The sequence below is a fragment of the Ipomoea triloba genome, chromosome 2, assembly GCF_003576645.1.
Source record: "Ipomoea triloba cultivar NCNSP0323 chromosome 2, ASM357664v1".
Lineage (NCBI taxonomy): Eukaryota > Viridiplantae > Streptophyta > Magnoliopsida > Solanales > Convolvulaceae > Ipomoea > Ipomoea triloba.
Genome location: NC_044917.1, coordinates 1498077 through 1523815, shown reverse-complemented (window position 1 = coordinate 1523815; position 25739 = coordinate 1498077). Strand labels below are relative to the sequence as shown.

Here is a 25739-nt window from a genome sequence, read left to right as displayed (position 1 = left end):
TAGTTATAAACTCAACTAACTCATAATTTTCATGTACAAAAATTATTTTTCGGAGCCATGTCACGTCATTTTACTATTTAACAAATGAGGATATTACTGCTGTAATACCACTGGTGCGGAGTAACAAATAATATATGCATGGAAATTTTGTATGCACGCTTTCCACGAAATGAAGACACGGCAAAACTATATATACACAAATTTGATAAGATGACAGGAAAATGTAAAGACGCCTTTAGCAAAGCATCACTGTAGTTGAAAAACTCTGCTGAACAGCACAATTACGTCCCCGTGGAAGAAAAATGTCGGAAGAATCAGGTGTTTTTCTCTAGTACTGAGAGTGCTGGTGTCAAGTAGTTGTTAGCCTTATCGGGTAAATGTGCGACCTGCGAGCGAAATTTCCAGAGAAAATGTTAATACGTCTGCAAAGACAGAAGAACGCATCTTTAACCAGAACAAATTGACAGAAACAGACAGCGAACGAGAATGCTGCTGATGCATTAGAACGTTTCTGGAGGCTGTTTCTTGAACGAGAGAACTCGTTATCAATGTAAGAGAATCACGTGTAGAAAAGTAATGGTGGTAAATGGTAATGCTGCTGATGCATTAGAAGGTTTCGGCTTGAACAAGAGAGAGAGCGTTATCAATGTAAGAGAATAGCGTGTGTAGAAAAGTAGTGGATTATTTACCAGCTCGTAAAGCTCCTTCCCAGATTCAGACACGTATTCGTAGCATACCTAGTCAGGGAAAGTGCAACTCTGTAAATTAATCCCGTTTGAGAGGGTATGATCAGTGAAGCAAAGAGGGTAATTTTTTGTTCTAACTCACATCGAAACTTTTATTCCGCGCTGTTGAGTCGTGCAATGCCTTCACACAGATATCAGCAACGTCTGCACAGCTGATTCCCTACAGTACCCTTATACGTTAGGACCAGCCATTATTGCAGTAATGCTCTCAAAAATAACATACAAATCTAACCTGAGATATTCTGTTTCCTTGGTCAAATACGAGGGCACGTTGGCCACCAGGTTCTTCCTGCAAGAAATAATCATTAAGCACTTATCATATAAATTCTCAGTCTAAACCAAAGAAACAAATGGAGGAAAAAGAAAAAAACATATCTGCAGCAATCCCAAAAACAGACATAATTGAAGTGTTTGGGAAAGCAGGAATGAAAACATGTAACTAAGCTAAAGCAAATCTGGAAAGCTGTGAGCCAATATCACACATTATGCATCTTATCCAGAGAACCGACCACTTTACTTATCAACAGTGCCAAGCTGAAGACAACTAGATAAAAATTGAGGTGTATTAACATATTTACCATTAAGGGACCAGGACGGATTATTGTATATCCAAGGCCTGACCTTCTCAATGAGTCCTCTCCAGCCTAAGAGAAATTTACAACTAAGGAAATCAGTTGGAGAAGAATATGTGAAACTCCTTCAAGAATTATAAAATCTGATTTAAATACCCTCTTGGCTTTCAACACTTGCTCCCTTCGAGAAGGTTCTATCCCCAACCCTGTACATGAAACTAAGACGAAGTCTGTTTCTTGGCCAGTCTGCAAATATAAGAATCGTATGACAATGAAGCAAATATCGAGGATAAATTTACATTTGCAGTGCATCAATATGCTTTTTAGGCAAAGCTAAAAATGGCCAAGACTCAAGATACAATGCAAATATTTCTTCCAGATAACACTTTTTGGTTTTCTCCAACTAGTATAGAGATTTCTAAAGGGTAAAGGAAGGTGATCCTAAGGGACATGCAAAAGTTTGGAAGAGATGGAAGTTTCAGGCAACGCATATTCCACTATACAGGAGCACTTACAGGCAATGCTTTAATATATTCCAAAATTAGTTTAAAGCTTCTCAGGTCTTGCTGCACCCCATCAGGTCCTTCTATTGATCTCTGCAGTGAATAGAAATGCAAAGAAAAGTCTAAGGAAGTAATCGAATAAAGAATTAAACAGAATGAGTAGTTATGATTAGCTTAATTGAACGTGTGGATGTATGCTATGTACGCAAAGATCTCCCCTACAACTAGCCAACTAGGGGGATTTAGAAACTTTTAACCACATGCAGAGTGATCTACATTTAGAGCACACTCTCACGTGCCAAATAACAATCTGAGGCAGTAATCCATAATTAGAAGAAATATTGAATAGTACAAGTAGTTGTGAGTATCTTAATTGTGCACGTGAAATGTATATTACACACAGATCTCCTATGAGTAGCAAGGTCAGGAACAGAATCGAGAAAATGCGTAAAAATGATTGGCTTGAATAAAAATGAAAGTAAAGATTGCTTTGAAGAGCAAACCTGTCTTCTTGGCTCAAAGCGAATAGTCAATGTATGTACAAGGAATGGATCCAATGGTGGATCATCTGGGTTCACAGGCCGGAAGGAAGAAAATGGCACTCTTACCTGTGAGAGCATACATGTCTAATTTAAAACATCTATAATAAAATCCAGACTAGTTGCATATAGCTCAATGAAAAATCAACTCACCCTACAAAATCCAGCTTTCGTGCTGATTCTCGCAAAATACATTTTGCTTTGGGTTGTATCCACTGAAGGACCAGCTTCAAGAATTACAATGTACGACCGCCCATTCCCGCCAACAGAGAAAACAAGGCCCTCATACCTAAGCATCCCAATATCATTGGGAATGAGTTAATTACATCAAGTAGAGAATTAAAGTTGCTGAAAAAGTAAAAGGACTGTGACTCTGTGAGGGATTAAGCCAGCACTCTGTACCTGTCAAGTGTGTACCCCAGAGGAAGTGAAAGCTTTTTCGACAACTGAACATATCCTCCTCGTGTGAAGACATATCCTGTTGTGCATTCAGAAAGCGCAACGAATGATACCAGGACTTTTTCATCATTCTCATAGAATCTTTAGAATACCATAGCATATATCAAAGATTCAAAAAATTACATTTTCCTTTCATAGTGAGCCTCCATCACATAGTATCATTAACCAAATTTCTACTAGCAAATTACAGAATAATCAATATTTTGTAGCATGTTAATGTGTTATTGATACCTGAAAAAACAGCTTCTCCAGTTTCAGTAAACTCAAATTTTGCATCCATCCCTCCATCATACTTGGTAGCAATTACATCTTGGAAATAAGTCCCCTGACGAACTTCCCACTCTTTCAATGAATCTTCAGACTTGAATTTTGCAATTAAAAGCTTGCTTTTGCTACTCTTCCCTGCCCGCATCTGTGCAAGCTTATTATTATAGTCCTGCATACATAAAAGTTATGTTGGAAGGTTAATGAATCGTGCAATGTAAACATTGGACATAACAAAAGTAAATGTTTTCAGGAAACAAATGAGTACCTGAAGAGCTTTGGTAAGGTTGTAAACCCCCTGATAATCAACTCTGTTGAGATCCACAGTGACAGTGGAACGAGCCGTGGCACAATATATGATTTTGTTGCAGCCTTGTACGGCATCGGCTAGAGTGGAAGGTTCGCCCACATCCCCAATCACAAGCTCAACGGACGTCGGGAGCATTTCGGCCACTTCCTGATCGGCACTCCTTACCAGAACATTGACTGTGTAACCCCTAAGCATGAGCTTCCGGACAACGATGCGGCCGACGCGGCTGGTAGCTCCGACGACGAGAACGGTGGTGTTCTGCGCCCCAGGGATGGCGAATTCGCACATTGGCCCTCCCTCGCGGATAAGAAGGCTCGCCTCATCGTCGGTGCGATTGGTCCTGGAAATCTGCCCTAATCCAGAGAATTTCCGCCACACTTCGTCGAAAATTTGACGCGAACGTCGCCCCAACCCTACTGGATTCACTTCATCGAGTCGCTTTATGACGGACACTGAAGACGACGATTGATCCTCGCCGTTGATCGAGCTAGTAATTTCGCTGGCCTCATTCTCCTTGCTCTCCTCCTCCTCCTCGCCGTCGTCATTCTGAAGCTCCGTCTTCTTCTTCCTCCTCCTCCTCTTCTTCTTGTCCTTGCCAACGGCGTCGGGAGTAGAAGACGAAACAGTCGCCCTCGAAACAACAAACCCGCTCCAACCCCCACTCCCACCCGCCGTTGCGATTCGGATTGTTCCGGCCGACACGGAATCAAACGGAGACGGCTTCGATCTCCATATTCGCTGATTACTGTTGAACCCGACGGCCGTAGCAGCTGTGAAAGCACTGCTCATCTCTTCAAAAAAAATCAAACACTCTGAGAAATCTCACCCGCTTCAATCAAATCTCCGCCGAGCCCCCGCTCTCGAGTTTCTCCCAAATGGCGTCGATCGGCGTCGGAGGGAGAGTAATGCTGGTGGCTAGTCAGCACTGAGAGAGACGTGTCATGGATTTTCGACCACATAAGAGGGCCCACAGTAACCAAACAGTGTCGTGAATTCGGATCACGCCACGTAGTGATTTTCATTTCCTTTAGTTTTGTGTAGATCTAAAATTTCCTTGATGAAACCCCAGGCCGGATATATTCATTTTATTTATTGTGCCCAGTAGTTGTCCACGTGTCAATAGAATGTACTTTCCTTATCCATTCTGACTTTGATCACTGTCAATTGCCTGGTCAGTGATTGGATATTGCATGTTGAAATAGTTTATCAATCAATCGTTATTCCATAAACCATGATCCACCGATTGTTATACTTTGCGGATTCTGAACTAAGGTCATGACTGATATTGCAGTTGTATTAAAATGATACTGTAATTGTGTTGAATTGATACTACAGTTGTGTTGAAAGGTAACTATAGTTGCGCGAAACATATGTCGTTTCATCCGTCTGAAACTGTCGTCGTGTTGAAAAGGAACTGTAGTTGCACGAAACGGATACCATTCCATCCGTTTGTTTTCATTAATCAAAACGACGTTTTAATTGCGCGGTCACAGTATAATTTGCAATGATCCACATGGTAAAATAAAGTATAACATAAATATTTATTTTTAATATATTATAATTTTATTTGTAGTATCATATAGGTTTAGTTTTAATGTTAGAGCAAATTGTTATTTTGGTCAACTGATTATAGGATCTGTTAATTGCTGTTCACGACTTTCAAAACTGTTATTGCATATCATGATTATTCAATTTTTAATCAATTATGGTCACTCCAGCCAAATGTCACTGGAAGTTAAAATAACGAGGGTATTTTAGTCATTTAATGTCTTTCTTTTCTTCTCCGGCGGACTAGACAGCCATGGATTTGTGTACAGAGCTTAAATTAAAGCATGTTCACCACGGTGTCGCGCTGAGCTTGTTCGGAGGAGGAGCAAAGCGAGATGAGAGCTTCTCTGGCGAGCCAGGTAGCCACGTCGACGCATCCGAGAGCCTTGAAAATGGGAGTAAAGGCGCTCTTATTTCCTGGATTTTGTTTTCGTTTTCTTACATAGATTTTCAAAGAGCATTTAAGTAAAATTGATTTTTACTAATTTAAATCATATACTCGTTATTTTAAATGGTTGTGCTTGCTAAGTATTAACTGTCAACTAGTCATAAAACCAACACAATAGTTACACTCAAATGGCAAAAAATTATGTTTGTCAAACTCAACGCTTTGTTAATTATTTAATACAAACTGATATAAATAAAAAATGGCTAATGTGTTATTCAATAATTTGAAAATAAAAAATGCATTATTAATATTAACATAATTTGTTAGTGGAAGATTAAATTTGTCACTTTACACATAATTAAAAAGAAAAATTTGTGTATGATAATAATTTATGATCAAATCTACAATATAGGTATAATTGATGGACTAAAATCGTCACTTTTCCAAATAAAAAAAATACGAGTACTATATATATTTTTAAATTACTAATAATTTAAATACTCAAAAAATATATATATTTAAATACTAATAATTTTTTATCGGTAAAATCATTTTGTGACCACTCTTAGGCTATCCCCATTAAGGGGACTTTACACCAAATTTAAGGAGAAGATGATGAGGTGGGAGCGAGATAAATAGGAGAGAGAGGGAAAATTTTTCTCCTGCAAGCATGGGGATTTTGCAGATAGTGTGGACCCCACTAGCTTTGCGCGTGTGGACCCCACTAGCATTGCGCAACTCCCGTGCCCAGGCGAGCGCGTAATAAAATTTTTTTTTGGTCAATTTTTGTTTTGTATTTATTTTTTCTTTTCATTTTTTCTTCGAACTCATTTTCTCTTTGCTAATGACACTTACAAAATCTCCTAAAAAACTACACCAAAATTCTAACTATTGGTGAAGGCCTTAGTAATTGGCGCGAGTACTATTTGTTCGTGTTTTCTACGTGAAGTCGTAAACAACTAAACACTGTCGTTTTTGGTTAAAAAAAAAAAGTGCATAAATGGATACGGGTAAAAATGGAAAGATTTTCAATACTAAACGAATTGGTACGTTACGAACTTTACATGGTGAATTCTGTGGGGCATTATAATGGCCATAATAAAATTTCCGTTCCAACAGTCTACAGTCTGTGATCGATCACATTGGCAGTGGCTTCAGCTCCAGATCCCAAAATTCATGCAACTCTCGCGGAGGAGACGGTTTCTACGCTGAGTGGTAAAGCACTTCTACCGCCCCCTACCTGCTCTATCTTCCCCTTCATCGTTTGAAATGATGTTTCCTCATCATCACGGACATTGAATTTGATTCGACGACTTGATCGATACTGTTCCATCCATTTTTACAGATAACGATCGCATCCGAGAAGACATCGAACCGAGTAGCGGAGAATGGCGGCCGGAGGTTTCGTCACTCGGGCGTTCGAGTCCATGCTCAAGGAGTGTTCCAGTAAGAAGCATTCTTCTCTCCAGATGGCAATCCACAGTTGCTTAGGTTCGTATTTGATTTTTTTTTTGAAAACCTAATGACTGTATTACATTGTAGTATCTGTTGATAGGTTCGTATTTGATTTTAGTTGGAAATATATGTATTACTCTTCATCTATTGTTTGCATCATCTTAATTTTTTCTTCGTTTTGTGTTTATGATGTAGAGATTATTACTATTTTTTCATTTGTCTAGTGGGAGCTTGTAATGTTATATCATTTCCATGCAGAGACTGCAACTCCATTTATTTAAAACTAATGCTTAAGTGTGTAATGCGATTTTGAGCTCATCGGATCCAGTGCCAACCCTCAGAACTAATGTTAAAGTGCGAACTAGCCAAGTATTCTAAGTTGCAATTGCAGAACGTGCTATGCAATCTGCATATAATGCAGTTGGGAAAAGGCGTCAATATTGTTGAGTGCAATAAATAAGAAGTAATATCGTGTGGTCTACTAAAAAAGAAAGAGAAAGCTTTTTTATATAAATTCCAAGTGAAAAGTCTTTTGTGAATGCTGTGTTACAACCTTGAGAGTCATTGAAGTCTATAAGAAGCATAAGAATAGAAGGTAGTAGCAAAATTTAGACAAAAAAAGAATCAATCCACTTCACCTGCCCAACTGTATTTTTACCAGTAAAATGGATAAAAAATGTCTGGAAACCCCTAAAAGCTTCATTTTCTTATGATATGTTTGAACTATAGAATTGTTTATCTTCCTAGCCGTAAAGATCCAAAATAAGTAGGGCATATGGTAAAAAATCAAAGTATATGGTAAATTTACTACTACATATTTTTGTTACCACTGGTCTTGAACCTCAACTGTATGTGCTTTAAAGTTGCTCTCTTTTAACAGTTTTTCCAGAATTCATTATGAAGTGGTTCTTCTGATCTGAATGTTTCTATCAATACTTCTGCTCTTTTATCCCCAGATGCTGAAAAGGCAACAGATCAGCAGCACATGCACAATGAGAGTAATGCAGTGACATCTGCAGGCTTGATTCAGAGGTATGAAATGAAACAAGAGCTTTTGCTAGTAAATATGCTTACCTGTTCATTATATAAGCTTTACAGAAGTCTAAGATTTTTTATGTTGGTTACCAACTGATCTTTTAGAGGAGCATCCTCTATTTTTTCCAGTTCCCTTTATTTAAGGAGTTCACTAATTTCTAGTTTCATTTCTTGGAATCTCCTTTTCCTTTGTAGTAGTCTGCCTGAAACTGATGCTGGATCCGGAACAATGCACTCAACCCCAACTTCACCAAGCAAGACTCTCATAACCACACTAGCAAATGCAGGCCACACTCTAAGTGTAGCTGAGGCAGAGCTTGTTCTCAATCCTCTTAGGCTTGCTTTTGAGACAAAAAATATAAAAATTATGGAGCTTGCTTTGGATTGTCTTCATGTAGGTGCTTGTTTGTTATTGTTTTGTTTTGTTTTTTGTTTTTTTGCTTCTGAAATTCCTTACCTAGCCAGAGAGTAATTCTCTTAAATCTTTTTCATTTGAAAATTGAGTTTTGTTTAATTCTTATGACATATCAAAATAATTAATGAAGGCACCAATGAGGTGACTCAGATGGAAATACTATAAAGTAAGTGTTTAGTGCCTGCCTCTAAAAAATTGACCATGCACCTACAGGGCTATAGGATTGGAGTACTCTCTCTTTGTAACAGAGAGTATGAAATAGCTGGAGTGGAGTGTGCTCCTTTCTGTGAAACTCTTTTGTTGAATTTAACAATGCAGTAGCCTTGATCTATGCATTTCAAAATACGTGATTGAAAAATAAAACTCAGGCACATAGATCAAATGGAAGAAAGAAATTTTCAAAAAAAGCTTCAATTCATAATGTTTGGGAACATGAGTAAACTTGTTTGTTGGGCAGTTTGTGATAGATTTTTTAGTAGTGCATCATGTAACATGCCAATCAAATGCTAGTTACTAAATGCATATTATGTGAAATGTCCATTTTGAGAGCTAGACAATAAAACTTGTAAATCCTATGAGCTTTGGTAATTGGTATCATAATATGTTCTATATGATATACTCCAATAAATCAATAAATATAAAAATGTTGCAATAACTTTCTGCATTCAAACATTCAAGCGCAGAAACTGATTGCATACAACCATTTAGAGGGAGATCTTGGTTTTGATGGTAGGGGAAATGTGCCACTCTTTTCAGACATCTTGGGCATGGTCTGCAGTTGTGTGGATAATGTATTACCAGATGGGTACGTGTCTCTTTATTGTAGGCAATTTGTACTCCCATGTTGATGGGTTTTCTTAGATGTAACTACTGAGAAAATTATTTGCAGGACTACTCTTCAAGTATTAAAGGTACTACTTACTGCTGTGGCATCAACCAAGTTTAGAGGTACAGAACTGTTCTTAGGCGTTTCCTTCCTTTGAAAATTAAAATGAATCCACTAAATAAAAATTTTACATTGCTACTAATAATATGTGCTAAAAAGTGATAGATCAAGTATTTTTTATCAAATGTTTGCCGTGTTCCTAAAATTTGTGATGGCATGCACGTGATGCAGTTCATGGGGAACCATTGTTGGGTGTGATTAGCGCATGCTATAATATAGTTCTTAAGAGGTATTTACCTGTTTATTTGATGGTAAGTATGTATTTGAGTTCAAGTGAAGCTGATAGCATCTGGTTTAAATATTCAGCAAATCCCCAATAAACCAGGCAGCATCAAAATCTATGTTAACCCAAATGCTAAGTATTATCTTTAAGCGGATGGAAACTGGAAACGTGGTATGTAATTTCCACGAGGATTACAGAAACTTTTTGTTCTCTGGCACGATAGTAGCTTGGAATAGTACAGATTAGAAATCAGAAATACTGTCTTGCTGATAATGCAGGCCTCTACTTCATCTGATTCTGTTAATCAGAAAATGGCTGCTTCAGCAAATGCACCTAACTTTGAGGTTGTGGATATGCCATCTGATGATTATAACAAAAAAGAAATGATGTTGGGAGATAAAGTTTCTAGTAACCAAACCAAAGATGAATTTGTTGATCCCACTCTTGAGGAACTTTATAGTCTCGTGGGTGGGGCTGATATCAAGGTGCTTTCTATATCACAAAAAAAGTTTCCTATTTTGAGAACTATAGTTGTTTTGTTCAATTATAAAGGAAAATTTCTATATCATTTTTGACAAGTATTAAGTTAGTTTCCTGTGCCACTTAGGGTATAGAGGCTGCTTTTGAGAAAGCTGTGCAACTTGAAGATGGTAAAATGGCCGCAGGGTAAGGATTCAGCATCAAGGATAAGTCTATTATAACACAATTACCTTTTCTTGGTTTGTAACTGAGGCATTTTTATTTGCATATGGTAATAATATTGCAACGATTTGCAACTATAACCAGAGGGACAGATATAGAAAGCATGAACATTGGACTACATGATGCTTTGCTTCTTTTTCGCTCCCTTTGCAAGGTTTGTATATATATCATTACTGATGTGATGAAATCTGTAGTCAATTGCTCCAATTATGAGCCTTTTTCTGAGTATGCTGCATTTGCAGATGGCTATAAAGGACAAGAATGATGAACTTACAACTAAAACATGCACTCTGTCACTGGAGCTTTTACAGGTGGGTTTGTACTTATTGCTAAAGGAGTTGTTGAACTGGTAATTGTTGATTAATCAGTATTCAATCACCTCCAAAATGTTTGGATTAAGAAGTAAGACAATGGGTTGAATTATGAAAGTTTATTAACTCATTTAAACATGCTCAGCATTGATATTTTGGCAGCCTTTATCCTTATATTTGTTTTTCTTGTTATCATTTTGAGGTATTTTCCTGAACACTAAAATTTCCTGATTTATCAAGAAGAAGAGGTTTACAAAAAAAAAACCATTTTCTTATTACTCTTATTATTTTATTCTTTCAATTTTTGGCTCTAATAGTCCTACAGATGAAATAAATTGATTTAACTCTTTACCTTTGAACAAATCAATGCTTTATGATTTTAAGAATGAAAATTTTATACTCTTTTCCCATTCTCTTCCCAAATTTATTTTTGAACTGTTTTATTTTTTTCATCTCCTTTGTAAAATTCTTTTCAATACATTGAATAGATACTTTATCTTTTGATGTATTAGATAAAGCAAAAAGTGGCCCAACTGTTGAACAATCAATTTATGTATAATTCAAATTGTGTAATTTGAAGGGTCTTCTGGAAGATGTTAGTGATCCATTCATACATTTTATTGAATCTGTCAAAGCCCATATCTCCTATACATTGTTGCAAGCCTCGGTGTCACAGACTTCTAGCATATTTCAGGTCCAGTTTTATCATAGCTCATATTTTTATTTTTATTCTTTTCCATAATGTCCTGCTGTTATGTCTCTGCAATAAATTTCATGTTTTGACAGTATGCAACAGGAATTTTCTCTGTACTTTTGCTACGGTTCAGGAAAAACCTTAAGGTATAATTGAATTTCATAATGCTTACTTCGTTCTATTTTGCAAGAATTTTTATTATTAGGGTCCATGAGTGTTTTCATTTATTTATATTTTAATTTCCAGGGTGAAATTGGGGTTTTATTTCCCTTGTTTGTTTTGCGCCCATTGGGTGGACAAGACCCTAACTTTAAAACAGCTGTTCTCAGGTATCTAATTTATATCTTAGTTTTAAACATTTTTCAATGAGTTCCCAAAGTTTGATCCCAACATTGGGAAATGGAGAATGCAAGAAGAGATTTATTGAGGTAGTAAATCATTGACACTCAGTACATCTTATATTATTCCATATAATGTCCCTCAATTTTTGGGCATATACTGTCTTAGCCATTGAGAGAAGAAAATATGGTGGCAAACTCGGTAGTGTTACTACACAATGAAAAGCTATTCAGATTCAGTGGATCTTATATTGCTCTATGTTGGTATCATTCCCTAAATATCCCTTTGCAGGATGCTGGAAAAAGTCTGTAAGGACTCAAAGATGCTTGTTGACCTATACGTGAACTATGATTGTGAGCTCAAAGCACCTAACTTGTTTGAACACACGGTATTATATCATTTATGGTCTTTAGAGTTGGTTATTCTACCTTATCACATGTCTAAGCAGCTGTATTTTTTTATTTTTTTTAAATAGGCGACAACTTTATCCAAAATTGCCCAAAATGCAGATTCAAACTCAGTTGCTTCATCTCTAATGGGATCAACCAAGTTGTCATCCCTTCAGGTGTCTCTCTTGGAGTGCTTAATTTTTCATTTACTGGTTACTGCTGATTCTCATGAAAACTTTTTTTTTCCCTGCCTTTTTGACCTTTATAGTGCCTTGTCACTATGTTAAAATCACTTGTTGATTGGGAGAAGTGTCAACGAAAACCATTAAGAGTTAATCGAAGGAAGCAGTCTATTGAAGAAGGTTTTAGCGGAATATCTGATGATATAAGAGGTAGGGAAGATTTACCCTGTGATTTTGATAAGTTGAAGGGCCATAAATCTACTATAGAAGCTGCAGTCTCTAAAGTAAGTGGTGTTTTCATGCAAAATGTGGATATCACCAGTTTCCTCTGGGGTCATTTTTTCTGTATATTTCATTGATTTCCTATTTAGAATCTATCTCAAGGTGGGTCTTTGGACTGGGATAGGATGATATTGACATTAAATTATGTGACAGTTTAATAGGCAACCCAGTAAGGGGATAGAATATCTGATATCAAGTAGGCTGGTGGAGAGATCGCCTGCTTCAGTTGCTCAATTTCTCAGGAATACTCCTAATTTGGATAAGGTCAAACTGCTCTCTCTCTCTCTCTCTCTCTCTCTCTGTATTTATTATATTGTTACAAAGGGAAAGGTTTCATTGCATTAGATTTCAGGCCATGATTGGTGACTACTTGAGTCAGAATGAGGAGTTTCCGCTTGCTGTCATGCATGCCTATGTTGACTCAATGAATTTTTCTGGAATGAAGTTTGATATGGCAATTCGGGAATTTCTTAAAGGATTGCGACTTCCTGGGGAAGCTCAAAAGACAGACCGCATAATGGAAATGTTTGCAGACCGGTATGTTACTGGTTGCTTACCCTCTATATCTGTCTATTTATTAATTCTTATACACAATATAAGCTGATTTCTATGTTTGAAAGTAAAATTGATCCCTAAATGACAAATTTCTTCTTGAGTCTTTGAACATAGTTACTAACCTTTTCTAAGTTAGCAAAACATCCTGTAGGAGTTTCACATCCGTTAGTAAATTTTAGAGAAATGTGTCTTCTGTTTATGTTTGTGAAATAACATTCCCAAGTCCCACTATAAATCCTAAATGCTAAAAGAACAGTTCTCTGCAAACCTTTGCCTTCTTTTCACTTTCCAAATTCCCAAAGCTTTATCTTAAATGACTCACTTAAAGAAGTTAGTTCAACAAAACCTTCTCCTATAACTCCTCTTATAATCTAAAGATTGGGTCAATGCCACTCAACTGGGCTATAATGCACATGGGTCAAACCAAGGTTGCAAAAATCGCTAGGCGCCTGGGGGGCGCCTAGCGCCTAGGCGGGCGCCTAGTTTTTTTTTTTTTTTTTTAATTTAAAAAAAAAATTTTAAAAATTTTTAAGAGTTAATAATTGTAAAGTGTTTAACATTGTAAGCCTTTACACTTTAATAGTTAAATATTTAATACTTATTAAGTTATTTCTTATTAGTTATTATTTATTAATTATTAGTTCATTACTTATTAGTTTAATTTAATTATTAATTATTATTTTATTAAGTTATTACTTATTATTAGACTATTAGAGTATTAGTTAATACATTCTAACATTAATAGTTTAAATGTTTCAGATTTATAATTTTTTTAATTTAAAAAAAAAAATAAAAAAAATCAGCCGGCCTAGGCGCGATTTTTGCAACATTGGGTCAAACGACACTAAAAGATTGAATTCAATCAATTAACTTGTCTAACCCATAGCCTTATAAACCCATATGTTCTCTCTTATTTTATCAATGTGGGACTCTTAACAACTCCAAAACAATTTTCTCCATAGCTCACTAGCAGAAGAGCAAAGTGAAAATAAGTTGTAGATATTCTCTTACTCCACATCTTGCAAAAGTTAGGAAAAATCTATTTCAATTTTCTGAAACGAGTCAGTTGGGTTAAGTCTTTAACAGTTTTATGGACCTTAAAATAGATTTGAATTTGACCTTTGCATTTGCAAGGAAGGATGAAATGGCACATTTTATGACATTTTTTTTTTGTATGAGGTAGGGAGCAGATAAGTTTTATGAGAAAATGCATGGATATTAAACATAGTTGATCTTGTTATTCTTTCCTTTGACAGTTACTATGCAGCCAATACTGATCTATTCAAGCATGCAGATACAGCTTATGTTCTAGCATATGCAGTTATAATGTTGAATACTGATGCCCATAGCCCAACAATCTGGCCGAGAATGTCGAAGGATGATTTCATACACTTGAATACCATGAAAGAGGCTGATGAATGTGCTCCTAAGGAACTCTTGGAGGAAATTTATGATTCTATTGTTAAAGAAGAGATCAAAATGCCAGATGCTCACATTTCCCTTGCAGAAAGTAATAAACAAAAGCTGGAACTGGAGGAGAGATGGCGACTGGTCAGTATTCTTAATCTAAGTCTACCAAGAAAGAATCATTTGATTGACTCAAAGTCCAAACGTGAGGCCATCAACACACAGACAGAAGCTATTTTTAAAAATCAAGGTGGGATAGAAGGGGTGTTTTATACTTCATACAATATTGAGCTAGCAAGCCCTATGGTTGAAGCTGTAGGATGGCCATTGCTTGCTACTCTTGCAGTTACTATGGAGGAAGGAGAAAATAAATCAATGGTCTCTCTTTGTATGGAAGGATTTAAGGCTGGAATTCACATCACCCATGTTCTCAGAATGGACACCATGCGCTGTGCATTCTTGACATCTCTTATCAAGTAATTTCTTTCATTTAACATTTTGGCATGATTGTAATTTTCCTATTACTGTTTCTTTTCATTATACTCCTTTCCTCAATTCTTATTTACTGAATGCATATTGATTTTACAGCTTACAAGTTTTCTGCATTTTAACTTAAGTTACATGCAAATTTCATGGTATTCTGGGAAGTCAATGCTGTTTCATTTTCTTGACAATGAGGTGAAACTATGCTTTTGCAATTGTTTACCAGATTTAATTTGTTACATTCACCAAAGGATATGAGAAGTAAAAATGTGGAAGCACTGCAGACTCTACTGGTTTTTTGTGATTCAGATCCCAATGCCCTTCAGGATACATGGTATGCAGTGCTTGAGATTGTTTCCAGACTTGAATATGTTGTATCTTCTCCTAGTATGGCTGCAAATCTGATGCAAGGATCTAACCAAACCTCTCGAGATTCTTTTCTTCAATCACTGAGGGAGTTGGCTGAAAAACCTGCTGAGCAACTGTTCATGAATAGTGCTAAATTGACCAGTGAGGCGGTGGTGGAATTTTTTACTGCTTTATGTAATGTTTCTGTTGAGGAATTAAAACAGCTTCCAGCACGTGTTTTTAGCCTGGAAAAACTCATTGAAGTCAGCTACTACAACATTCCTCGTATAAGAATGGTAATTTCTCAACTTATTCAAGGGTCTTATTATGAAGCATGTTATTTCATTAGGGGTTGGTGTATTAACCAAGTGGGTTTGTGATGTTGTCAAGCATAATAATTCCTTCCCTTTAGCAACCTGGATCGTGAACTTTACTTTGAACAGCTCCAGCCTCTAGGAATCCGGAGGGGTTAAGAAATGACAATTGCTCCATATACTTCTGTAATCCATATGATACTAAATGCATAGTGCTAAAGTGAAACCGTTCCAGTTTGTATGATACTGTACTTCTAATAGATGAAAATAAATTAATACATTTGGGGAAACGGTGCTATTTCTAGACAATCCCAGATAGTGCCATTTTACTATTTATCATATATACGCTATTATGTTTTCACGAATAATTGCTCAACATTGCGAAGAAATTTTTTTGTGCAAACTTTGAGGCTTGTAAGTCTTTCCAATTTTACCATTTAATTGGGGGTTGAGATTTTCTGAACATTGGAATCTAATTGATGGTGAGATGTCAGTGGATGTCTACTGAACAATCAGTCCTTAGTTTGGCCAATAGTTTATATGCATGCCATGTATAAAAATGGTCTTCTACTAATATTGATCTAGAGAGATCTAAACTTCACTTCATCTCATAAGGATACTATTTTGTGTTTTGTTTATTGTATATAGCTATTCTCCATTGCAGGGTGCCAAGTAGTCTATTTTGATTTGTTTATCTGAAGATGAAATGAAGTCTGTCAAATTTATTCATTTTATAGTTTTCAAATGTAAATGATCACCATTAGTAAATTGCATTGCTCAGGTTTGGGCAAGAATATGGTGTGTGCTGGCTAGTCATTTCATTTTTGCTGGGAATCATCCTGATGAAAGAGTGTATGTGTATTCCATAGATTCTCTTAAGCAGCTTGTCATGAAGTATTTGGAGCGCACAGAACTCACCAATTTCAGATTCCAGAATGATATTTTACAACCATTTGTGACACTTATGTGTGATAGCAAAAGTGAATCCATGAGGAAACGTATTGTTGATTACATCGTACAAGTACGTTTACTTTTTTTCTCAGATAGCTCAACTTTATTCTTCCATTTGAAAATTGACTTATTCTGTTGCTTTCGCAGATAATAGAGTTTAAGGCTATGAATATAAAATCTGGCTGGAGAAGTGTGTTTATGATTTTCACAGCTGCTGCAGAGGATGCACTAGAGCCAATGGTTGAAAGTGCATTTGAAAATGTAGAACAGGGTAAAGATAACTTATTTTGGTACCCTTCTCTTTTAATAAAGTATGTTGATATGTTTGATTTTTATTTGCTATAATTCCATAAGCGTGTGACAGTAAAGTTTCTTGCAGTTATTCTGGAACACTTTGATCGGATTGTTGGAAATAGTTTTGTGGATTGTGTCAGTTGCTTAATCGGGTTTGCCAATAATAAGTGCTCCCACAGAATTAGTCTGAAGGCCATTGCACTAATTCGTATTTGTGAGGATCGCCTCGCTGAGGTTATTTTCCTGCATTTTGGTTTCATTACCTTACTTTGGTAATTTCCACATTGGTTGTTTACAGTGTTTTAAAAACCTGTCTTAATTCCACACCACAAGGTCGTCAATCATGTCTTAGATCTGGTTATGATATAAAAACAGTTCAGGCTTCAATAATTTTATTTTATTTTGAGATTCAAAGACACCCTTCTGTTGAACTGCTAACTTGTTGACCCAATGTGGGTTTGAGGACCAGAAAAAGAAAATTAAGTATTCAAGAAATTTTATTCTCAATGGTCAATTGAATTTTTGTGCAAGTAGCATTTACAAGTCACGCCATGTCTAGCAATATCTATTTACCTGATCATTCACAGCAGAACTTTGAGATCAAAGTGGATTTCTTGTTTGTTCCTAATTCAGTTGGTTGATTAGTTGATCTATTGAAAATCCTAGATGAGGGAAAATACAAATGGTTATGGTAAGGAGCTGGTGAGAAGTATAGAAATATACAGTGGCTCAGCAGCAAAAAGACGAACCATGAGATGTAGGAACTAGGAGCAAAATATAATAGTAGCATCGTTCATTTGGAAATTAACACAGGCTTTGCCGCATCAGACTCTTTTTCAGTTTCTCTCGAGTTTGCTTACTGAACTTGCACAATTATTTGATTTCAACTTTCTTGTTAATATTTTCTTTGGCGTTTAGTTTTCAATTAGCTTGAAACAAAATTAAAGATTCTAATTTAACATTTCAATAGCCATACATTGTCCTCTCTTAATTCATAAAGCTTTCTTCTTATTGACTTATTCTTTATACACACAGATGTATATGTATGGTAATTCTGTCATGGATCTTGTTTCATATTGTAAGTAAGATATTTTTTTCTTCAGGGCTTGATGCCAGCTGGTGCATTGGAATCATTCGATACTAATGCAGTTAAAAGTTATCATGTCACTGAGGATTATTGGTTCCCAATGCTGGCTGGTCTCTCTGATCTAACCTCTGATACCCAGCCAGAGGTTAGAAACTGTGCACTTGAGGTTTTGTTTGATCTGTTGAATGAGAGGGGCAGCAAGTTCTCATCCTCATTTTGGGAGAGTATTTTCCACCATGTGCTATTTCCCATTTTTTATCATAGACGTGCTGGAAAAGAGAACTCTGATTCTTCTAGAGATGAATGGCTTCGTGAAAATAGCAAATATTCGCTCCAGTTATTGTGCAACCTTTTCATCACTTTCTACAAGGTAAGGGGTTGTCTACATGGATGTTTATGCCAGAAAATTAGCAATTGTTGTTTGTATTGTTTCCTTGGAAAATCTTTAACTATGATGAAAGCTTGGCTTTTATAGAACTATAAGTTACAAAGAAAATAGGGCATTTCCAATTCCTCATTGACCAAGGATTTCCTTGACTATTAAAAACTAATCCATCCTTCAAGGAAAGGATTTTAGGAAGTGAATGAAAAATCAAAAGCTAAATGCTTTAGAACCTTTCATAAAATAAAATCTTATAAAATATATATGAAAGAGGAAACACCAGTGCTAGCCGACTTTATGAATTTCTTTTCCTTGAGTATTTTATGGACTGCATTAGAAGTAGTATTTCATATTCATGAAAATTCTTATTTCTTTTCTGCAGGCTGTTTCTTTTGTGCTGCCTCAACTTCTCAGTTTGCTGTTAGATTGTGCCAAAAATGCTGATCAGTCAGTGGTTTCAGTCTCTTTGGGTGCACTACTGCATCTGATTGAAGTAGGTGGACGTCAATTCAGTTACAGTGACTGGGATACGTTGTTGCAAAGCATAAGGTCTGTGATACTATGATCCCCCTTCGAGATATATTTTTCATTTCTGGTAACTATTTGTACTCATAATGTGTTAAGTCACAATTATAAATTATATAATGTAAATATAAATTCAACACAGAGATGCTTCATACACAACACAGCCTCTTGAGCTGCTGAATGATTTGGGATTTGAAAAGGCAAAGGATCAGACCCTATCAATTAGAGATTTGGAAGTCTCTTCACCACATTGTGAGTCCAACATTTCTGGTAATACTGAGTTATTAAATAATTATCACCTTAATGTTAATTATATTATTGACAACTGGGAAACACCTGGAATCATGTCAGCAAGTATTGGTGCTGATGGCACTGCAAAGGTTCAAAATGCATTAAAAACACAAGAAGACAATCAGGAGATGAACCCTATTGATCAGAAAGAAATTGAAGGTTAGCACTAACTATAGAAATCAAAACTGTTTTGAACCTTAACTTGAATGAACTTTGCATAGCAAACATCTTGAAGAGGAAACACTTTTTTACTTACAGGAATGCCTTCACCTTCTGGAAGAGCTAAGGAATCTACTGCTTCTGAAGGTCTTCAACGGAGTCAGACAATAGGTCAGAAAATAATGGGAAATATGATTGACAATCTATTTGTCAGAAGTTTTACCTCTAAACCCAAAAACACGAATGAAGCTTTGGTACCTTCTCCACCTAAGGTATTGACACTTGATATCTTTGCTAGTATTATTGTCCATGCTCTTTATTTTTTCCAATTTTATTGCAGCCTCTGATTCCCAAGAGGTCAAAGCCTCATGGTCTAGGAACATTGTGAAGATTTCATTTACAAATCACTAAGGGGTTATTTGCTTCATGGAACTGGTTGGGATTTGGACTGAACATTTCCCATACCCGTAATTAGTTCAAACATTTGGCATATGGGATTAAGTGTTCCCCACAACCTAATATCACATTTTCCGTAAGAATAGAGTATTTTAGTTTGTTGATTATAACAAATCGACCCCCAAGTGATGATATATTAAAGGGGAAAGCATGACAAGAAAGTAGTAAAATATAGTTTGACTACACATACTCCTATTTTACTCCCTACTCCCTGTTGCATTGACTGATTATTGGCTCTAGTGGGTGGTCTATATTCTTTTTTTTTAAAACTTTTTTTTTTCTTTTCCTTTTGGCCAATTAGTGCAGGCTGTGTGGTGAGAGCATACACTACTAGGAGTATTCCTGATCCTCTGTTGGTTGGTGGGATTGGGATAGCTCTGCTTTTAATGTTGAGGTTCCTGGAAAATAATTATTGTCAACAGAAATGAATAAGAATAAAATAATTACCCAATAAATCAATCAAGGCCCAAACGGAGCATTTTGGCAGCAACTGTAGTGGTTTTAGTGGGTGAATATGGTGGAGTAGGTTGCAGCCTCATGGTGGGAGGCCTGCAAGCATTTTAGGTCTACGCATTAAAATAACGAGTGAGAGGGAGAGGGGTGGGGGGAATATTCATCAAATAATCCATATTACTAAGTAGAATAAGTTTAAATTTTGATAATGGCAGCAGACCCAGAAATCATTTCATTTGTAATTTGTCTTTACCCGAATTTTATTTAATATACCAAACACCAGAGAATGTTCTATGCTGAATAAAACACGGGAGAGAGTGCTCTTTTCAATGTTTTTTTTTTCTTTATTTAATGGCTTTACTTTCATATAAATGTATAGATTTCTGAAGATCTGAAGCCTGATGAAAGATATGAGGATGAAAGTTCAATATTGGCAACAATTAGGAGCAAATGCATTACACAGCTACTGCTTCTAGGTGTCATTGATAGTATTCAGGTCTGCTATAGTATTCAGCTTAAATGTCTTTCTTTTCATGGTAGAAACTCACACATTTTCCCAATATGAGCTACTTATAATGCAAGTCCAGTAATGATTGAGAATCTGAAACCAAACTAGCTGCTAGAAATGTTCTGGACAAGTCCTTTTAACTTTAAAGAATTCCTGTAGCTCCTCAAACATGCTAATAATAGGAAAGGTCTAACAAACAGTTTTGAATCTCCTCTCACAACTTTTAGAGTGAAGCAAGAAATTGCATTATCTCTCAAAGGATTACTGGCTTTTTTGGGACTGAACAAAGCTGAGAATTGGTCAAAGTGCAGAGGAAGATTTTCATAATCCATCTAAAAATGGTGGTGAAAGTGTAAAACATGTCTGTTGTATCTTTTCAACATGCACACAGAAACTATTGAAGATTTCATAGCCGGAGTAGACAAGTAGGAAAGAAGATTTCCTTAGTGCACTTGTGAAAACATTTTTGCTATTGTATTTCTGTAATCACTAGACTTATTATTATTATTATTATGCCTCTTTCAAATATTCAGAAGACGTACTGGAACAAGTTGAAGGCAGCGCAGAAAATTGCTCTAATGGACATTGTATTATCTGTGATAGAGTTTGCTGCATCATATAATTCATATTCAAGTCTCAGATTGCGGATACACCAACTTCCTGCTGACAGGTAGGGTCCATGCACTTAAATTGGTTCATCCACATGATCATGCAAAATTCGTTACAAGGACCTTGCATCATGGTTTAGTTTATTTTCTGTGCAGGCCTCCCTTAAATATTCTCCGCCAAGAGTTAACAGGAACTTCTATCTATCTTGATGTTTTACATAAGGCAACTGCAGAAGCTAATACTGAAAAAGATGAGATGGACAAGACTGGTGTTTCTCAAAATGGAGATTATTTGGGGAGAAGTAGTGATGAAACATCAATAATGGAAATTGAAGAAGATGAATTTGAAGGAGTCGCAGAACAGAAGCTGGTGTCATTTTGTGTAAAGGTTCTAAGTGACGCATCTGACTTCCAATTCAGCACAGAGGACAACACTAGTACAGATGCTCATCAAGTTCTAGAACTGCGTTCTCCCGTCATTGTTAAGGTATGGTATATGCTTCGTCAAAAAATCGCTACCGGTTTTAGTTATGCACTTATGCTATGAATCCTCCTTGTACGTACTTTCATAAATTTTATGTAGCCCTGCCTGGAAGAAGATATACTCGAGGGAGACCTGAGATTTTAATAGACAACTTTATCACCAAATAATAATGCAAAAATGCCCTGAGTTACGGTTCATGAGCTTACATGGCATTGCAGGTGCTGAGGGGCATGTCCCATATTAACAGACGAGTATTCAGGAATCACCTCAATGAGTTTTATCCTTTGATTACTAGACTCATGTGCTGCGACCAGGTAACCTCCGACTAAGTGTATTTTTAAAAGTAAAAAGAAAATAAAAATTATACTGTTTGGAATTGTGCAATGGCTAAAATTTGCTCCCTCTGATCATCAGCCTACTTCAATTTTATTCTTTGAAGAAATTTAAGTCATAATGCTCATGCATATATTTATCTTCAGATGGATGTACGTGGAGCTCTTGCCGATCTGTTAAGCATGCAGGTTAAAGCGCTGTTGGTGTAAAAATATTTCAAGCTGGGATGTGAGTGGAAGAAGTACAACGAAAGAGGCATGGACGCAATAGGAAGCCATCAATTTGACGTGCAACTATGGATTTCTGAGCTTATTCTTGCTATATTTTATTATGCCATAATAAGAAGGTAGACTAGAGGTAAATTTAAGTAAAGTTGTTTTTATTTGTTCCGTTAGTTATACTTTGATGCACTGAACTTTTACGAGCCCTTTCAAAGAATTCCATTTTCATCGAGAGATAAAATAATTTGTGACACTTCATTTTTTTCTTTTTAATTTTTTATATGATCAAAATGTTCTCTTATTTATTTATTTAAATGAGCGAGAAATTTTTATTGTAGAAAGAAATACTCCTTTTTAACATTATTGGGAGGATACTATATTTTTATAATAGACTCCTTATAATATCCAACTTTAAATAATATTTGGAGTAATTTTATCTTATTATTTGTCGCCCATTTGGAGTATTCTTACCATATTATTTGTTGCTTTTATATGATATTTCATTATTGAGCATCTAGTTAAGTGCATAAGTTTGGTTTATATTTCAAATAATGTTCAATTTGAAAAAGAGTAATTAATAATTAAAAACCAAACATATATGTTCGAAATTTTTGTGAGAAGGTGCATCTCTTATCCCTTGGACTTGGTTAGGAAACCTGCAGGCAGCAGTCGCCAACATGCTACTCCATCCCTTTCTTAACAGATTCTCTCTTCCCCTCTCTGTCAAGACGTGGTTCTTCAATTCGTTAACCACATGGAAACACGATGGAATCCAGTTCCTTGTTCAATTCCATACATTCTTTCCTTTATCTCCATTGGAAAGTAATCTTTTTACTAACCTTAAAATTCTGCTATTAATACCCCATTCCTGAAGGGACACAGAGGAAAAAGAGGGATTAACAACCCAATACAATTACATTTCATAAACATGGATTTTCCCTTATTTCCAAGGCTTTTATTCGTGGTCCTGTTAGTCATGGTGGTTGGCAATCAACAAAGTTCATTGTCAGTAGTAGATGGCCTAGCATGCAATTTGGGCACTCGCTCGTCGCATCCCCTCCCAGGTGACATTGTAGTGAAGCTGATGAAGGACAATGGGTTCAACAAAGTGAAACTCTTCGAGGCCGACCCTCCAATCTTGAAGGCCCTTGGAAGATCAGGCATTCAGGTCATGGTCGGGATTCCTAACGACATGTTAGCCGCCCTTGCTAGTAGCGTCCAGGCTGCCGAAAATTGGGTATCTCAAAACGTGTCCTCGTTTATCTCAAAAAATGGCGTCGACATAAGGTTAAATATAATTTCTCAGTGTAATAACTTTAGATTACATTTTACAATTTTGTTGCTTCTAGTTTTAAATTGAAATGTGATTTTTTTTAAGGTATGTGGCGGTAGGAAATGAGCCATTCTTGAAAACCTACAAAGATAGATTCGTGCAGACATTGTTTCCAGCACTAAAGAATGTCCAGGCGGCTCTGATCAAAGCTGGTTTAGGGCGCCAGGTCAAGGTGACGGTCCCACTGAACGCTGACGTGTACGATACGCCGACCGGCGTCCCATCCGGCGGCAATTTCCGGTCCGACATACACCAGCTCATGGTCTCAATCGTCAAATTCTTAAGCGACAACGGCGGTCCACTCACCATTAACATCTACCCTTTCCTGAGCCTATACGCCGATCCCCATTTTCCGGTCGATTACGCCTTCTTCAACGGCGCAGCTTCCCCGGTGGTCGACGGCTCCACTACTTACACCAATGTCTTGGATGCCAATTACGACACGCTGGTATGGGCTCTGGAGAAAAACGGGTTCGGGTCACTGCCCATAATCATCGGGGAAGTTGGGTGGCCCACAGACGGCGATAAAAACGCGAATGTGGAGTACGCGCGGAAGTTTAATCAGGGATTAATGGACCGTATAATTCAAGGCCGTGGAACGCCAAAACGGCCGACGTCACCGCCTGACGTGTATCTATTCGGGCTAATTGACGAGGATGAGAAGAGCATTGACCCCGGAAACTTCGAGAGACACTGGGGATTATTCAACTACGACGGCACAATCAAGTACCAGCTCAATTTGGGGAACAACGGGAGCCTCACCCCCGCGAAAGGAGTCCGTTATTTAGCCCGCCAATGGTGCGTAATGGCGCCGAACGCCAATTTAATGGACCGTAATTTACCTCAGAGCATCAATTACGCGTGCAGCTACGCCGATTGCACTAGCCTCGGCTACGGCTCCTCGTGCGGAACCCTAGACGCCCGCAGCAACGCCTCCTACGCCTTCAACATGTACTATCAGACAATGAATCAACAGAAAGGCGCCTGCGGCGATCAGTTCCACAACTTGTCGGTCCTAACGAGGATCGATCCGTCGCCGCCGATGTCGCCGCAGGGGCGGACGTGCCGATTTGAGATCATGATCGACGTCGGCACGCACGAGAAAAGGTCTCCTTATCCCGGCACTTCCGCCGCCGCAACGAAGCATTCTTTTTCAGTTCTCGCCGCCTTTCAAGCTGCGTTCACACTGGTGCTCATCGCCACTGCACTTCCATGATCATTCCTTTATCCCGGCCGTAATTTATTTCAGCAAATATTTTTTTTTCTCGTCTGGTCCTCCAAATATCGATAATTTCTGATTGAGCATTAAATTAGTTATAAATTGTTAATTAAACCCCTTTCTAATGGCTATTGCCTATTGCATCCCTTCTATAGTAGTATTCCTCCTTTTGTGTTGATGGACACGCTCTTATACCCAATATATAAAAACACCCCCAAAATATCGGCGCATCAACACTGATAACTTTTCGATCTATATATTTAGTATGGACTAATCTGATCAAATAAGATATATTGCATATACACGATAAGTATGCATAATAGAATTAGACAATTATGAAAGGAATATTCCTTAGTTTGAGTCTTGGATTAGCATGAACTCAAAAAATATATATATATATTTTTTTACTTAAATGATCCCGGCTTCCGACAGCGCTAATCATAAGCCCACAAGACACTATATAGGTTCTAGAGCCATAACAAAAGTAAATCGTGAATTGCGCAATTAGTCCACCGATCAAATTTTATTATTAACATATTTTATTTTTATAGTGACAATGAGACTAGCTTTACCTTTACTTTTAAGAATTAATTCCATTTTTCATCATAAATTTATACAAATATGTGCCATTCCACTTTTATTTCTTTCTTTTTTAGAGCATCCTTATTTGATCATAATATAATATTATTGTAACATAATCATTTTTTGTCCTCTATCAATAAAATCGTTTAAATGTCCTTAAATTTATAGGGTTATACATGACCAAACAACAATATTAATAATCATTCTAATTTCATCATGCTATCAAACATACAAAATACTTCCATCAAAACTCATTCTAACCAAACACGCACTTATAGAGCGTTGCGTTGGAAGGAAGGAATTAGGGAGAAAGTAATTGCAATTACATAGGAAATAAATAAAGCATGAATTAAATTTAGATTATTTGATAAATATAGGATGTCTATAAATTATAGATACTTTTGTTAAGACTATTTCACCTAGGAAGAATTAGTACATGTGCTT

At 36.7% G+C, this 25739-nt stretch overlaps 3 protein-coding genes across 3 annotated transcripts; 2 read left to right on the top strand and 1 right to left on the bottom strand.

The window, feature by feature from the left end:
* Window positions 1–26: 26 nt before the first annotated feature.
* On the bottom strand, window positions 27–4297 carry LOC116010387 (protein HIGH CHLOROPHYLL FLUORESCENCE PHENOTYPE 173, chloroplastic). Its single transcript, XM_031249774.1, has 12 exons — window positions 3352–4297; window positions 3051–3255; window positions 2763–2838; window positions 2514–2649; window positions 2325–2429; window positions 1834–1914; window positions 1475–1564; window positions 1325–1390; window positions 979–1035; window positions 829–906; window positions 690–737; window positions 27–386 (listed from the first exon to the last, which is right to left on the bottom strand). Exons 1-12 carry the CDS (start codon window positions 4180–4182, stop codon window positions 315–317), a joined length of 1845 nt encoding a protein of 614 aa, XP_031105634.1. The 5' UTR covers window positions 4183–4297; the 3' UTR covers window positions 27–314.
* A 2180-nt stretch (window positions 4298–6477) lies between these two features.
* Window positions 6478–22385, top strand: LOC116010365 (brefeldin A-inhibited guanine nucleotide-exchange protein 5-like). Its single transcript, XM_031249743.1, has 35 exons — window positions 6478–6544; window positions 6675–6820; window positions 7741–7816; window positions 8015–8213; window positions 8918–9039; window positions 9124–9182; window positions 9352–9409; window positions 9487–9574; window positions 9682–9888; window positions 10011–10069; window positions 10190–10259; window positions 10348–10416; window positions 10997–11110; window positions 11203–11256; window positions 11357–11439; window positions 11741–11837; window positions 11925–12014; window positions 12107–12304; window positions 12456–12566; window positions 12655–12839; window positions 14114–14740; window positions 14974–15391; window positions 16191–16430; window positions 16508–16631; window positions 16740–16888; window positions 17758–18111; window positions 18506–18672; window positions 18791–18900; window positions 19000–19098; window positions 19198–19370; window positions 20387–20503; window positions 21049–21185; window positions 21280–21610; window positions 21826–21921; window positions 22087–22385. The coding sequence occupies exons 2-35, from the start codon at window positions 6718–6720 to the stop codon at window positions 22147–22149; spliced, it is 5247 nt and encodes a 1748-aa protein (XP_031105603.1). The 5' UTR covers window positions 6478–6544; window positions 6675–6717; the 3' UTR covers window positions 22150–22385.
* Window positions 22386–23035: 650 nt separating this feature from the next.
* LOC116010366 (glucan endo-1,3-beta-glucosidase 5-like) lies at window positions 23036–24891 on the top strand. The gene is made up of 2 exons (XM_031249744.1): window positions 23036–23448; window positions 23540–24891. Exons 1-2 carry the CDS (start codon window positions 23090–23092, stop codon window positions 24708–24710), a joined length of 1530 nt encoding a protein of 509 aa, XP_031105604.1. The 5' UTR covers window positions 23036–23089; the 3' UTR covers window positions 24711–24891.
* The last annotated feature ends 848 nt before the right edge of the window (window positions 24892–25739 follow it).